Source organism: Misgurnus anguillicaudatus, chromosome 18 (assembly GCF_027580225.2).
Source record: "Misgurnus anguillicaudatus chromosome 18, ASM2758022v2, whole genome shotgun sequence".
In the NCBI taxonomy this organism is placed as follows: domain Eukaryota; kingdom Metazoa; phylum Chordata; class Actinopteri; order Cypriniformes; family Cobitidae; genus Misgurnus; species Misgurnus anguillicaudatus.
In genome coordinates, this window is record NC_073354.2 from 35,922,538 (window position 1) to 35,938,843 (window position 16,306).

The 16,306-nt window shown below is 38.3% G+C and overlaps 3 protein-coding genes across 7 annotated transcripts; 2 read left to right on the forward strand and 1 right to left on the reverse strand.

The window, feature by feature from the left end:
• The first annotated feature begins 531 nt into the window (after nt 1-531).
• adgrg11 (adhesion G protein-coupled receptor G11) lies at nt 532-4,453 on the forward strand. The gene is made up of 7 exons (XM_073856388.1): nt 532-584; nt 1,715-1,815; nt 2,227-2,345; nt 2,755-3,020; nt 3,294-3,384; nt 3,472-3,767; nt 3,906-4,453. Exons 2-7 carry the CDS (start codon nt 1,813-1,815, stop codon nt 4,022-4,024), a joined length of 894 nt encoding a protein of 297 aa, XP_073712489.1. The 5' UTR covers nt 532-584; nt 1,715-1,812; the 3' UTR covers nt 4,025-4,453.
• A 384-nt stretch (nt 4,454-4,837) lies between these two features.
• rad51 (RAD51 recombinase) lies at nt 4,838-9,131 on the forward strand. Of its 4 annotated transcripts, XM_073856387.1 has the most exons (11): nt 4,933-4,978; nt 5,326-5,400; nt 5,586-5,684; nt 5,769-5,906; nt 6,888-7,005; nt 7,078-7,169; nt 7,259-7,353; nt 7,438-7,551; nt 8,032-8,161; nt 8,342-8,463; nt 8,541-9,131. In XM_073856387.1, exons 3-11 carry the CDS (start codon nt 5,595-5,597, stop codon nt 8,662-8,664), a joined length of 1,023 nt encoding a protein of 340 aa, XP_073712488.1. In that variant the 5' UTR covers nt 4,933-4,978; nt 5,326-5,400; nt 5,586-5,594; the 3' UTR covers nt 8,665-9,131. The 4 variants fall into 4 exon arrangements, with proteins under 4 accessions (XP_055042910.1, XP_073712488.1, XP_055042912.1 ...); XM_055186935.2 differs by lacking the exon at nt 5,326-5,400 and having other exon boundaries at nt 4,838-4,978; XM_055186937.2 differs by lacking the exon at nt 5,326-5,400 and having other exon boundaries at nt 4,944-4,978; nt 5,592-5,684.
• Nucleotides 9,132-16,051, reverse strand: rmdn3 (regulator of microtubule dynamics 3). Of its 2 annotated transcripts, none has more exons than XM_055186924.2 (12): nt 15,646-16,051; nt 15,290-15,458; nt 13,753-13,893; nt 13,350-13,650; nt 13,095-13,197; nt 12,623-12,683; nt 12,462-12,540; nt 12,248-12,325; nt 10,032-10,130; nt 9,897-9,950; nt 9,688-9,768; nt 9,132-9,602 (listed from the first exon to the last, which is right to left on the reverse strand). In XM_055186924.2, the coding sequence occupies exons 1-12, from the start codon at nt 15,800-15,802 to the stop codon at nt 9,516-9,518; spliced, it is 1,410 nt and encodes a 469-aa protein (XP_055042899.2). In that variant the 5' UTR covers nt 15,803-16,051; the 3' UTR covers nt 9,132-9,515. The 2 variants fall into 2 exon arrangements, with proteins under 2 accessions (XP_055042899.2, XP_055042898.2); XM_055186923.2 differs by having other exon boundaries at nt 15,290-15,461; nt 15,646-16,049.
• Nucleotides 16,052-16,306: the final 255 nt, after the last annotated feature.

Consider the following 16,306-nt stretch of genomic DNA (forward strand, 5'->3'; position numbering starts at 1 on the left):
ACATTTTTTTTTAATAGTTTCAGTTTTATAATAAATAAATACACATCAACATCTAATTATACATTTTTATTTAATAAGAAACATTTCATTCAACCAGTCCTATATTCTGCAATTACTTATAATCTTTCATTTTCCATTTCTTTTAGGATGAGAACGACACGTATTTGAATGATGAAGTTTATGCAATCGAAATGGGGACAAAAATTTCCAATCTAAATGACACTATCAAGTTAACTTTCACTTTTGACCAGAATCTAATGTTTTTAAAAACATATTTTTCTGATCCATACCATAAAAATGGAAACAATGCGCTACACAATTTACTAAACACTCTTAAAAATAGTGGTTCTTGACACCAATGCCATAGAAGATTTCCTACCTTTATAATTTAAAGAACTTTTTTCACAAAAATAACCTTTTTTAAACAGAAAGGTTCTTCAGATATTAAAGTTTCTTTATGGAACCATTCAACCAAAAATGGTTCTTCGATGGCCTCATAAAGCCGCTTTATTTTTAAGAGTAATTTATTTTTCTCCTCTCTCTGCAGAATCAGATTCCTCTTTGTGTATCATGGGATGGAAATGGTCTGTTATACTTATATGTATTTAGATCTTCACAATTGATGAGTAGCTGTAACTTATTAAATCAAGTTGAATTTTCTTTAGTTATGTTTAGTTACAGCAATCCATCACTACACTGTAAAAAATGCAGCATTTTTGTCAAATCAAAATATGTTTTAATATTACTTGAACTTACAAATTACATTAAACAATTTAAACTTGATTGTATAAGTAATGTCAACTTTTCACAAGCAAAAATAGTAGGTTGAATTGACTAAACTGAAAATTTAGGCAAAAGATTTTTTTACAGTGCATGCCTTGCACTCTAAAAACAAACGGTGCTAGCACCAAAAATGGTTCTTTGCTTGTAGTCATGGAGGAACCGTTTTTGGTGCTATGTAGCACCGGTGAGGCACCTGTGTATAGCCATATGGGGGCCATGTAGCACCACTATAGCACCAAATATGGTTCTGCGTGGCACTATGTGGTTCTGCACAGGTTCTTCACGGGTGCTTTGCTGGTGCTATATAGCACTAAAAACAGTTCTTCTATGATTGCGAGCAAGGAGCCACTTTTGGTGCTGTTTGGCACCGTTTGTTTTTAGAGTGCAAGGCATGCACTGTAAAAAAATCTTTTGCCTAAATTTTCAGTTTAGTCAATTCAACCTACTATTTTTGCTTGTGAGGAGTTGACATTATTTATAAAATCAAGTTGAAATTGTTTAACGTAATTTGTAAGATAAAGTAATATTAAAACATATGTTGATTTGACAAAAATGCTGCATTTTTTTACAGTGGTGTGTATAAAGTGTATTTAGACTCTATCTAAACCTCTTCTCTGTAATATATTTATCATGCATTTCTATGCACTAAAGGTTTTTGATTGTAAATCTGTTTAATGATAAAAAAAAATAATCCCAAAATATAATCTGTCCATCCCTACATTCAAATATTTTGATGTAAAATAAAATAACAGTGTAGGGTAAATGTATTTGTTGAGTAATACTCTAAACTCTTTAATAAACGTGTGTTCATCTTAGACAGCAACTGAACAAAATGGAATTTTAAATTCTGCTTACTAATTCGTAATTAATCATATTGTATTTATTATTTTTCTTTAATTCATGGTCTGTAAACTAACCCTCATCTCATCAGGAAATAAACCAAACTGGACCACAGATGGCTGTAATACTTCTACTGTTGAAAACAAGATACAGTGTTCATGTACTCACTTGACTTTCTTCGCTGTGCTTATGGTAGGTTTTGTAGGTAATGTTCATTTCCATACCAAACTATTTCCATGCTAGATTTACATTTTAAACTTTCACAGATGCTTTATTTCAAAGCCTTTACAGTGCATTACAATGTAGCCTTATATATATTTTTATCAGTATGTGTGTTTCCTGGGTTCAAATCATGGTTCGAATCCATGAGCTTTTACGCAACAATGCAATGAGAGAAATAATCATTTTTCCATAGATTACTGCAAAAAATAACAAAGTTTATGACACCTACACGTTTTGTCCAAACAAGATAGTCTTTACAGATGAACACAACATTTATGAATTTTGAAGTCAAAATGCAATTTTTTATATTTTTAGTAAACACATTTACACTTCAAAAATTAAAGATATCCAGACAAATAAATGTACACTGTGTTAATATAGAGTCCTGCAGATCCTATACCTTACCAAGACCTCGTCACTCTCTCCTACATCACCTATATCGGCTGTGGCCTGTCCATGTTCTTCCTGGGCGTCGGCCTCTTCATGCACTTCCTCTTAAGGTGAGACACTTGTCACGAATGAGCAGAAAAGAAACAACATCAGATGTTATGTATATGATCTCAATAATGGTGCTACACTTCAAAACACCTACATGAGATTTAGGGGTGGTTTCCCAGTCCCAAACTAAAATGCATGTTTGAGCTGCCTAAATCAATAAAACATTTTGTACTGACATATCTTAACATACATCAGTGCCATTGTTTTGTCTCAAAATGCGCAGGTATGCTTGTAAAAACTACTTCAATGTCCTAATATAACCAACCAAGGCCTAGTTTTGGTTTAGTCTTGATTAATCTAAAACCTGTTCGGGAAACTGCCCCTTAAAGTTTAGTGCAACTAATAAACCACTTCTCATTGGTGCAACCATCCAAAACTGGTTTCAATGTTATTTCATTTTTTACTTTTCAGGAAAGCGAAGGCCAGTGATTCAGTCCACGTGTTAATAAATCTCTTTGTGGCACTGTTCCTGCTGAATCTGGCTTTCCTGTCCAATGAATATGTCGCAGGCATGAAGAACACAATCGGCTGTCGGATCATTGCTGGGTTTATGCACTACTGCATGTTGGCCAGCTTCACCTGGTTTGCCGTGGAGGCTTTTCATCTCTGTCTGCAAATGGCCAAACACACGGTTCGCATCCAGGATTACATCTTAAAGATATCTGTTGTTGGATGGGGTGAGTTCATTTATGCATACTTAAGGATGTGGACGGTTTATGTTTTATTAGTATAAGTCTTGTTTGCTAGGACAAACATTATTGTCATTATTGCTCATATACTTAAATTAGAGGTTAGGACAAACCTTGGTATTGTCATAATCGGCAAGAACTGAACTTTAATGTAATAATGAGTCAAAGACACATTTTCCAGCTTGGTGGACAATAAAGACAAACAATACTGTATACACAATACAATACGAAACAAACGTATTCTTCTTTTTTGTTTTCAAGTTCCTCCTGCTATTATAGTGACTATCATTTACTTCCTTGGCAAATATGGTGAGAAGACCATAGAGACCGACACAAGCAACAACGCCACAATGTAAGTCTGACTCAGATACTGTGTAAACTGGGAAAAACAGTTCAAGAGTGCTGTTTCCTTTGACTTTTCTCACTGTTCTCCCCGCAGGTGCTGGATTTTAGACAACACCGTCCACTACGTGGTGAACATCGGTTATTACTCCTTTGTTTTCGTCTTCACGTTCAGCACCTTCATTGTGGTTCTGCGATGGCTCTGCCTGTTTAGGAGCAAGAGATGGCAAAAGATGGAGAAGGCCAAACGCCCGAAAACCGGCTCTTCTGACATAACCACCATCATGGGTCTCTGCTGTCTGCTGGGACTTACCTGGAGCTTCAGCTTCTTCAGTTATGGAGCTATGCGCTTGCCTTCGTACTACATATTCACCATCCTGAACTCCTTTCAAGGTGAGAGACTTTCTCAGCATATGTTTGCTTAATAATTTCAGTAAACAAAATGTGACCAAGTCTGTGAAAACCCAACTGAAGTCACTTTTTACATGCATAAAGTCCATGTCAAAGATTTTTATCCTGTTTTTCCTGTAGGATTCTTCTTATTCATATATTACATCAAATCGACCAGCCTCTTTGGAGATCCTGAACCCGCAGAAACAAGCGTGATAACAAGTGAGGACACCAGAACAGAAAATCCATATGAAACCTAACTAGATTGCCACATTTAGTTAGTGCTGTATAAGAGAGTTAGAGTTAGCTGTATAATAATGTTGTTTAGGTAGAAAGAGTTTAGATAAGTTACTATATATAATTTACTTGTATTGTAGAGCTGTGTTATATTTTTCTTTTTACTCTGTATTATGTTATTGAAACACATATATTTTTAAAATGTATATTTTTAGCTACAGCTAATTTATCTTTCTAGGTAAAATATATGTTACTCTTATATGTAATGTTGGGCAAAACAGCTGTAAGCTAATGTTTTATATCAATTTTATTGTTTGTCTATTCACCTTTCTGTTGTATTTTCTGATTTTGTTTACATTAAATGGTATCACTGTTGTTTTTAACCATACAATTATTATTAATAATTATCATTATTGTTTGCAATCTTTTTGAATTTATTTAACTGTTAACATATTGATCCAGTCTGTGAAAACACAGCCTATATATATATATGATTTACTATTTTTTTACACATAAAATCATCCTACATAATATAAAGACAATTCTTTAAAAATAGAACCTTGATATATTTAATATTGACTAAGATCAATGATTTATAAGCAATGTAAATCAAATCAAACTTTATTGCTTTATTAAACTTAAAAAGATATTAAACTGTATCTAGGACTTCACAGAAAGGGTCACAGTTCATATCATGTTTATCAATATATTTTTGTTTATTTCGGTGAATGGAACCCACGTCCTGGTGTCTTTATAAACATTAATAAAATATAATTAAACATGTTTTCATAAATCATTTAAAAGGCTTTTTTGTTTAAACACAACATTTTAATACATAATAAAATAAAGCAAAATAAAAGTTGTCCACAGCGCTTTGAAGTAGTTACGTCAGAGACGTGAAGTCGTCATGACGTCGGTTACGTGGCTTGACGGCGGCACGCGGGAAAGTTAAGCGAGAGCTGCAGGCAGCTAAGCGGGTGAGTGACAAAAACAATAAACGCGTTATTAAAGATTAAATTAACGAATCGTATTGATTGAAGGTATATTTTGGTGTAATATTATATTTGATTGTTGTGTGTAAAAGTGTTTAATGAGATTTGTCTGTGTCGTTTGTAACACATTAGCAAACTTGTTATGTTATGTCATCACAACACGAACTATGTTTACTGTCTTTAGTTGCCAAAGCATTTAGTAGTATTATTTTGTTATTTAAAGTCATTTGCTAGTTTTGATTGCTACTACAAAAGTACCATCGTGTAGTATTGACTGGGATTAAAGTATGAACATGATGTGACTTTTTTGCTCATTTGTGTGTCATGGACAGGGAAACCACATTCATGCAAAACCTTTAAATACGTTACCAAGAAACTTTCCTAGAAAAGCAAAGGCTATATGTAAGGTAAAGGAAATGTTGTATGAATTTGCATATTTACTGTATACATGTACACATATGTGTTGAGGTGTGGTTTTACATTTACACATTCATTAAGCTGATACTTTTACTTAAAGGAGACTCACACAAATCCGAGACAATTTAACATTTTATCTACATCTTGAATTTTAAATATGTAATGTTTTTTAAAGCAATAGATTATGGCTATGAGAAATGCAACCCGGGTGGAGGTGGAAACAGAGGTTGAAGAGGAGGAAAACTTTGGACCACAGCCTGTCGCCCGTCTGGAGGTACGACTGTCGAAACACACAGTCACATAAACTTACTCTGTGTTTGATGATGATGATGAAGATGTGATTAATGTCATCCCACAGCAATCTGGCATCAGTAGCAGTGATATCAAGAAGCTGGAGGATGCTGGCTTTCACACTGTTGAGGCCGTGGTGTACGCACCCAAGAAAGAACTGCTGAACATCAAGGGAATCAGTGAAGCCAAAGCTGACAAGATCCTGGTGAGATCACATTAGTGCTGTTTGTAAAGACACGCATCAATATTACTGTCCAAGTGATTCAAACAAACCTTTGATCTCAAGTATCCAACCTTAGTTCAGGGCATTTGTGACACAAACCAAAAAATTGTTAAAGTGGAGAAGGTTAATTCTGACTTATTAACACAGCTTAAAAGTTGTAATCCTCATGGTAAACAAATGCAAAGTGTCAAAAATGTATTTCTGGGCCAAAACTTACGCCTCCTCTTTCCTACACGGTTTTTTTTTTCGAACATGGGTACCCGTTATGTATCCGTGACCCCAGATTCCTTTTATGGTCACTTCCCCCAGAAAACCACACCCACACGTCAATCACTGTAAAAACGAGGACACTCATTAGCATTGTTCCTTTGAGTGGAAGTCACAGGTCACAGGCATTACTGTTTTATATCAAGACTCAACAATGGCACGAAAAATATGTGTGTTTTTGGGATGTATGGAGAAGAAAGCCTTGTTCAGCTTTCCAAGTAAGCCAGCCTTAAGGAAACAATGGATATAGTTTGTTTATCCGGGGTAGCGTGTGTGTTTGTTTAACGCTGGATTTCATTGAAATGGGGCCGTCCCAACCAGGTCATGAGTCGCAGGCTGTAAGTAAAACTGAGTCAAATGTCTGTGTTTTATTGGCCATCGGTGCTTAAGTACATATAATGTAAACGACATGAACATGTAGTAAATCATAAGTTATCCAGAGATAGTGGGATAATGTTTTGTGTGTGTTGCTTGCTCGTGACTCGCTCCTCCCGCTGGACGCCTCCGGGATCTTGTGCTTTTTTGGAAACAGCCAAGTTGTCTTTTATAAATCTGCTAAAACTAAAGACCCTTTAGAGATATGAAGGATGTAACACTACTCTATAGGTACTGAAGATTAACATGAGATGAGCAGAAACGGTGTGTGTTATGTGAGCTTTAAGCACTGAATTAACACACTTTATTTTTATCAAACAGACAGAGGCCGCTAAAATGGTTCCTATGGGATTTACAACAGCCACGGAGTTCCACCAACGTAGAGCTGAAATTATCCAGATCTCTACTGGATCCAAGGAACTGGATAAGCTCCTACAGGGTACGAATGAGAGTCAGTTTATGAGTTTATAAAGTAAATGCTGATTGAATCTCATCTGTCTGTGTCCTGCAGGAGGAATTGAAACCGGATCCATCACAGAGATGTTTGGAGAGTTTCGTACAGGAAAGACACAGCTGTGCCACACGTTGGCTGTCACCTGTCAGGTAACACTCCTACATTTACTTTTATGCATTTGGCAGATGCTTTTATCCAAAGCGACTCCTGCATTTGTCGTGTTTGTGTTTTTTTTTAGTTGCCTATCGATCAGGGTGGAGGGGAGGGAAAAGCCATGTACATCGACACAGAGGGAACGTTTCGTCCGGAGAGACTCCTGGCTGTGGCTGAGAGGTCAGAGCAGCTTTATAAACACTCCTCAGTCTCTCTCTCTGGTGTGCGTGGTGTGAGTTTTCCTTTGTGCTTGTGTTGGATCAGGTATGGGTTGGTGGGCAGTGATGTGCTGGATAATGTGGCGTACGCTAGAGCCTTCAACACAGACCATCAAACGCAGCTGCTGTATCAGGCATCTGCTATGATGACTGAATCCAGGTAATGCACACATGGACATTGCCAATAGTCTTCAAAACAATCTTGGGCTTTAGTTTAGTTTTATTTAACTAAAACTGGGATTGAAAAACACTGAATTTGTTTGTCATGTTTATATGTAGGGAAGTCACGATTATGAAATTTGGCTGACAGTTAATTTAATTGTAATGATTATGACGATTAATTGCCTGTTTTACTGCTTTGACATTTAATTCTCATACTTTTTTTGTTTGTTTATGAAATAATTGTCATACATTGTTGTGATTTATTTAAATTAAATCTTTTGCAAATGTTTACCTGGCAGTAAATATTAATTCACATAACACACATTTAAAAGTAATCTGATATTGTCTTGTTTATACAGGCGCTGCAGCTCCCCCTTGTGTTTTTTAGAAAGATGTGCAATCATTGCGTTGATCTGAAATCATCGCGATGAGACGGTTATTGTGACAGCCCTATTTATGTGTGTAAATCTTTTTCAAGATACGCTTTGCTGATAGTGGACAGTGCCACCGCACTTTACAGAACAGATTATTCTGGGCGAGGAGAGCTGTCTGCCCGCCAGGGGCATCTGGGGCGATTTCTTCGCATGCTGCTCCGTCTTGCTGATGAGGTGAAAAACTAAATTAAAATGTTGCATTTTACAGTTGTTGCTTTTCATATTGTGCTGTTATTTATTGCAGAAACCATTAATCTGATGCTTAGCTGAGAGGTGATTTCTCATGAAGAGGTTAACTATGTGTCCTGTATGTGTTGCTGATGGGAAAAAAATTGTCAACTCTTGTTTTGGTAGTTTGGCGTGGCTGTCGTCATCACTAACCAGGTGGTAGCGCAGGTGGATGGAGCGGCTATGTTTTCTGCCGATCCGAAGAAGCCGATTGGTGGAAACATTTTGGCACATGCTTCGACTACTAGGTAAAAGTTCATCATTGTCTTGTATTCGAGGTATATTAAGCATAATAATCTTTAACCCCTGTCTGTCTGTGTTGTAGATTATATCTGCGAAAGGGTCGAGGAGAGACGAGGATCTGTAAGATTTATGACTCTCCGTGTTTGCCCGAGGCAGAGGCCATGTTCGCCATCAACGCAGATGGAGTAGGTGATGCCAAAGACTGAGAAATGATGCCTTTACTCCTAAAGGTTTTACTAAACAGGAAACCTTTATGGCTATGTGGAAGCTGGAGAAGAGACTGAAATGATATGTTTATGTAAATGTGACCTAATGGTTTTGAATAGAGAGTGAAACTGAAACACTGTACAGAAGAGCGGCTTTTGTAAGATACTGCCGTAATATCAAACGCATTGTGACGGGCTCTTCATTTACAAATCTGCAAGAGCTGAATTGTCCGATCGGTGTTGAATTATTTGAGCTAGTGTCATTTTGTGTAGTCATTCGCTCTGCTGTGGTGTCAAACCTGTTTTTTTGTGTGTGTTATTTACATGTTTTTGTTGTATTTGTTTGAGCTGATGTACATAAACTACACAGAATTAAAGCGTTTTTATTGTTAAACTTTACTAAAAACATTTAACTTATATCTTTAGTTAAGAGCAGTGGCATTAAAATAATGAAAAACAAGCAAAAATTTGAGATGTGTGGTATTTTATTGTCATATTTTAGGGATTCACTTCGTCATCACGCATCAAATCAAACAAGAACAAAAGAGCAAGTAGTTGTTTGAATTACATTTAAAATATTTAAATAAGCATGTTTAAATAAAAAAATAGGAATGATTTCAATGTTACTTTTTTTAACATGGGAATGAAATGCAGTGTTTTGAGTAGGAAGTAGAGATATGGATAACATTTTCACATTATAGTAGTAAAATGTAACAAGTTACTGCATGAAAAATATATATTTTAACAATGCACACCCATTGCAAATGCTGCTTGTAACAAACTACAATGTTAAATCAAGCAAATATCAGGTGAAATCTACAGGACAGGAGGATAATTTATTAGGCTTCACCCTAATTATTCAAACGGCTTGTTGATAGGTCAGCGGTGTTGTCAATCAAAGCCTTTAGCTCTTCTTGTAAAGCAGCATTTTCAATGTCCTGTTAAAAAATAAAAAAAACTCATAAAGACTATAAAAACAAGAAAAGTCAAATGCTGATTGGCTGTATTGACAACATAATTTACCTCATTTGTTTCAGTTGATGTGCTTAAAGCTAACTGGACCCAATTTCTGGCCTCTGAGATGTTTCCCAGCTCCTTATGACACTGTAAAACAAATCCATCCAATACAACACATCTTAAAGCAAATTTTTTTTGATAAACCTTGTCATAAATAAATGCATGTGAAAGTACAGTACAAAGGAATCAACTTATAATTTGGACGATCACTTTACCTTGGAAATATAAAGCCTCACTGTTTTGGAGGAGCCTGGATTTAACTCTTCCGCCTAGATATCAAACCAAACACGCATTACAAAAAAGCAATAAATATAATGGTGTTGATCTACAAATGATAAACTCAATACTACCTTAAGAAAGTTCTCCAAAGCTTCATTCACCGAGGACGTGGGAGGAGTTTTATAAACTGTAGCAGCAGTTTTCTTTTCCAACCAACTTAGAGAAGTCATCTACAAACACACACAAGAAAAAGATTTTGTGCTTTGTAAACTTCACTACACTTACATTCTGCGTTTCCATTACCCTTCCAATTGTGCAAATTAAAAATGCACCCAATGGAGAAAAGGGTAATTTAGCTTAAAAGTTTTTGCATTCGTGTGAGGTGTTTTTTCAGGCAATTTGAAAAAGGAATCTCTCACAAAACTGCAATGGACACAGCTTTTTTTTGCATTTACAGTTGCGTAAGTCACATGATCATTCTTTAAATATGGCACGATATGTTTAGTTGGAGGAAAAGACAAAAGAGGTGTGTTCGACACCATGGCTGTTTCTCAATTCCAAGAACGCAAAGAACGGACTTGCGTTCTCGTGGAGATCGTTCTTGCCAGGCGACCTTGGAAGAACGATCTCAGAAGGTCGCGAGAACACAGAACACAATTGTGAGACTTGAGATGTGTGTGATCTTCCTGTTGGTCACCTGACCTCCGCCATTGTTTTGCCGCAATGATTTCTGGGGCATAAAGCGATTTCAGCGTGCAAGTCTGCACTCAATGCATCCTCGATATCAATAACACATCTGGGTATTTTTATGCGTCCTCTGAACTTGCGTTCTTGAGAATTGGAATTGAACTTCGACGGTTAATGATGACGTAGAGCGAGAACACAAGGACGCAAGATCACTTAAGAATGCATTTTGAGAAACAGCCCAAGAACCGAGAAGTGCATGACATCAAAATTCCAGGATGTCAAAATAATTCGGGAGTTGACTGCTCTGTATCCTTTCGAGTTGCTCTTGCAGTATTTTGATGTCATCCGCATGTCAGTCTGCGCAGCACCGTATGAAGTCGAACACATCCGTCGCCATGGTTTTTAAAATGACTTATCGCGAGACAAGAAAATTCTGTTTTAAGTCTGGGATACACTGCACGATTTTTGGCTGTCCCAGACGAACGATTTCCATCGTGAAACAATCGTGGCAATTTCCATGACCGTGGCTCACCTGTGTACCGTATTTGTTTACTACTAGCGCATGCTAATGACGTTGCGCTAACGTGTATCGAAGCCATCGTTTCAATAGGTGTCATCATCGTACAGTGTACACGCTTATAGTAAGTTTTAACGATCCATGTTGCACGATGTGATAAGGTAATGATCTTAACACCCGGGATACACTGCACGGTTTTTGGCTGTCCCAAACGAAAGATTGCCATCGTGAAACAATCATCGCGATTTCTGTGATCGTGGCTCTTTATCGGTGGTCCTATGTTGTACAGTGAGATTGGTTTAAAGACGGCTTTTTCCCGAGATTCGCGAGATCTCATGTTGTGATCTGGGCTGGTCCAGCAAAACGTCATAATTTAACGTCATAATGGGCGGAGACAGAACTAGATATCGCGCGATCATCACGTGAATTTGCGAGACCTCATGGGTCCTCGTCACTTCAGCACGCAGCTGCTCTGCAACAAATACGGAACTGGTGGGTATTTGCGGACGGCGGAGGGCAGAACCGTAACGCAGCGGAGCCGATCTGCAGCCGCTCCGCAGTTGGTAGAAATGGGGTTAGCCTACGATAGTCAGAAATTCAGCATAATCAACGCACAGTGTGTTTGCTGCTACGACCTGCGTACCGGTATTTGTTTTCCACTAGCACATGCTGATGACGTTGCGCCCCAATTCAATAAGTGTCATCATCGTACAGTCTACATGCTTGTCGTAAGTTTAAACGATCCATGTTGCACAGTGTGATAAAAGGTAATGAATGATCTTATAGGAGTATCCTGAACTTTGGTTGCATAACAGGTTAATGGAAACACTGTCATTTCGCAATCATTTTTTGTCGAAATTCAGAAAATAGCGCTAAGTTATGCGCAAATCTTTAATGTTACACAGCTACTGATGCCAGTAAATAGACAGCAACATTTGTTACAGCCTGAGTTAATAAATATGGCACCTCAACTTGGCCCATACCAAAAAATTCACCATGAAATGCGACACTATATATTGCAGATTCTTTGACCTGAAGGAGGAGCTCTAGCAGACCAATCACAGTGCTTACGTTCCTCCGGCATAGAACTGATGCATTGTTACATTTTTGGGGAAGAGCACTGTTTCAGTGGAGTAAACTGACCTGTAAACACCAGCGACCGAGCAGGTAGAAACAAATCGGATCATCATCACGCAGAGCCAAGGCTCGGTCCAAATGATCCTGGCAGAACATCCAGAAACAAACAGTGTTATTAACATACAGACCTATTAAAGCATTACAAATAAATGAATGAAGGTCAATTATGGTTTTCTGCAGCACTAATAGATCACTGTGTTCTTAAACCTGACTCGCTTACCTTCATTACACAACTGCTTTTTACTTTTCCATGTATGCTCTCATTCTCTGATGAAGACACATGTGCCAGGACTGCAAACCTGAGAGAGAAAGAGAGCAAGAGATATTATTTTATACAGTAGAAGTGAAGCGAGTGTGTGATTGTGTGTGGTGGTTTTATACCATTTGTGACACTCTGCGCTCAGTCCGTTCCTTCTTAATGCCGCCTCTGCCTCATAATGACCTTCAAGGTGAAACGGTCAAAAGTCAGTACAGTATATTATAAGACATATATTATAAGGATTGTTTAAACAAAACAAAAAACCCTTGCTCAAATTGATATAAATTATATGTGACCCTGGACGATAAGTCACACAAGTATATTTGTAGCAATAGCCAACAATACATTGTATGGGTCAAAATTACAGATTGTTTTTGAATATAAAAATTATTAAGTAAAGATCATGTTCCATAAAAATATTTTGTATGTTCCAACATAAATGTTTCAACATAAATCAAGTTGCTGATGTCCTTTCAGAAACACAGTTTTGAAGACTTCATGCATATACTCAATGGAGTAAGTTTTTGCTTACTTTAACCCATCCATAATTATGGATTGCAGCTTTAAATACCATACTGTGTTAAGAAACCTCACCTTGTTCAGCGTAGTTTCTCTTTTCTTCTCTGTTATCTGTAGTGTCACACATGTCTTTGTAGGCACGAGCCAATCGCCACACAAACTCCACATTATCATCATACTGTCAACACAAGCACACACACAAATAAAGCATATAATGTAATATAAAATTACATTTAAATATGTCTCTCTCTGTCTATCATTAAACATCACCCACCCTGTACTCTAGACATCAGCTTCAATTTTCTCTCATGCACCAGTGTTAATACTCACCAGTGGTCTGTTGTCTGTCAACAACTGGAAGCCCTCTGCTTTTTTCCCAGAATCCCCTGCATGCAGCAGATCAGACTGGGCGAGGAGGAGGGCAAGTTCAGTGCTGGGAACATCAAACAAAGAGTCCACTATCTTTCCCACATCTTCATCATCCTCGTCCTCCGGCTGGGAATCTTCCTGTCGCAGTGTGAGCACCGTGACACAGCTCTCCTCCTCATCGGAGTCTCCCTCATCCTCACCGTCTTTATCCGTCTCTCTGTCAGTGTAGTCAGACTCAGCGTTGGAGTATGCCGTGGTGTATCTGTGTGCATTATATATATATCAGCATCTCTCAAGAGCTACACAGCATCCTGATACGAAGGCGGCCAGTGTTAAAACACAGCTGTTTAATACTGTAACATACCCATATTCACTGTCGTCACACAAACTGGCGGCTCCTGCGCTGGCGGTAAAATAAATGGAGCTGGAGCTCATGGAATCAGAACGCTCCCTTGGCAGGAACGGGCGTCTTCGTCTAGATCTCCGACTCTCCTCCAGAGTCTTCCTGAGAAGAGAGATTGAGATGAGACGAAGGTAACACTCAGGTGACGAAAGACTTAGAAGATATACTCAAATGTGGTTGAATATAATAACCAGATTTAAAAGACCAGATATGTTTTTCTTAATTTATGCACACTGATTTTGCACAATTTGTTTAGGAAATATGAACATAACAATGTGTGTCATATTATTCGATAATTAAACTAAAACTGACACTCAGATGGAACGAGAGATGAGGAAGCAGAGACAGTCAGGTAAGACAGGAGAGTGACTGAGATCAGACAAGATATGAGACATCAGAGCCAGTCAGATGAGATGAAAGATGAGACATCAAAAACAGCCAGAGTAGACAGAAGAGAGACTTAGATGAGACATCAGAGACAGACAGTCAAATGAGACAGCCGAGACAGACGAGACGAAAGAAGAGACATCAAAAACAGTCAGATGAGACGTCAGAGACAAGAGATGAGACACGAGAGAGAACTAGAAGGGACATCAGAGACAAGAGATGAGTCAGCCTATGCAGTCAGATGGGAAAGGAGAGAGGCTCTGGTGAGACAAGACATGAGATAGCCGAGACAGTCAGAAGAGACATCAGGACAGTCAGATGAGACGAAAGAAGAGACATCAAAAACAGTCAGATGAGACATCAGAGACAAGAGATGAGACATGAGAGAGAATTAGATGAGACATCAGAGATGGGAGATGAGAGACAATCAGATAAGAAAGCTGGGACAATCTGATGAGACATGAAAGAGACTCAGAAGAGACAAGATATGAGATAGTTGAGACAGTCTGATGAGATGAAAAATGAGACATCACAGACAATCAGATGAGACATGAAAGAGACTCAGAAGAGACAAGATATGAGATAGTTGAGACAGTCTGATGAGATGAAAAATGAGACCTCACAGACAATCAGATAAGACATGAGAGAGACTTAAATGAGACATCAGAGTCAAGACATTAGACATCAGCGGCCGTCAGATGAGATAGCTGAGACAGCCAGAGGAGACAACAGAGACAGTCAGATGAGACAAGACATGTGATAGCTGAGACAAGACATGAGGCAGCTGAGACAAGACATGAGGCAGCTGAGACAGTCAGATGAGACATCAGAGACAATCAGATAAGACACGAGAGAGACTTAAATGAGACATCAGCGACAGTCAGATGAGACCTCAGAAACAGTCAGATGAGACCAAAAAGAAGATGTGAGTGTCAGTGACAGTCAGAGATGAAAGAGACACAGATTAGACAAGAAATGAGATCAGAGACAGTCAGAGGAGACATGAGAAAGACTTAATGAAACATCAGAGATAAGACATCAAAGGCAGTCGAATGAGACAGAAGAGACACAGAAAATAAAAGTGAACACAACAAGACATCCATTCACCCACTTTACGTCCTCAGCTATGGTGGTGGTGATGTCACTCAGACCCTCGCGCAGCTCGGCGATCTCATTACGCAGACTGGACACACTCTTCATCACATCATCCAGAGTCTTCCTCAGCTCCATTTGCTGTTCAGGGGGCAAACCTCTCACGGCGGCAGAGAGAGCTGCTCTATCTACTGAACACATAAACATAGAAAATAATTTTTACTTTCACTTTCTGATAATCTGCTGAGTTATATTGGTCACAACAGCATTAAACCCTGCCGAATGCCAAAACACACTACATACGTGTATTTGTTTATGGTTTTAAACAGGTTCGTAATACAAGTTATTATGGTAATGTTATTGCTTTTGTCATACCTGTGTCGTCCAGTAGCCCGGTGCTCGTGTCATGCACCAACAGGCGCTTGTTTCTTCTCCTCAGTGTCTCTTTAATGATTAATAACGCGATCAGACCGGTACTGATCGTCACTCCGACACCGAGACCGATCGCTGCGTTTTTGCCGAACCAGCTCATAATTCACAGCTCGTAAAATCCACCTGAACCCTCCGATATCAGCACGTGCGGTCTCTTATCGATTCGAACTCGATAGCACCCGTATTTCCATAGTTTACAGATATAGACGAATATTCCTCAGATCGTCTATTTCGGAATTATTTAACAATCACCAAAATATTTTTGTAGGAGCATCACGCTCAAGCCGTTTGACAGTTGATAACCGACGTGAACGTGCGTGTGCGTGTGCGTGTTTGTGTGTTTTAACGCATTGTACAGCATTACCGCCCCCTACCGAACTGGAGAAGTACCGCTCCGGTTAATCACAAACTACTCTGGAGTATTATTTCATTATAAAAGTCATAATTTTTCCTTCCAAGCATCTCCTTTTGGGTAAAATGTGTCCCATTTGAATACGGTAAAATGCAGTAGTATTGGTAAAATGTAATATAATTTGCTTTAGTTGGAAATTCGACTGGGTAAATGCTCATGCATGAATGGCATATATTTTTATAATTATTGTTA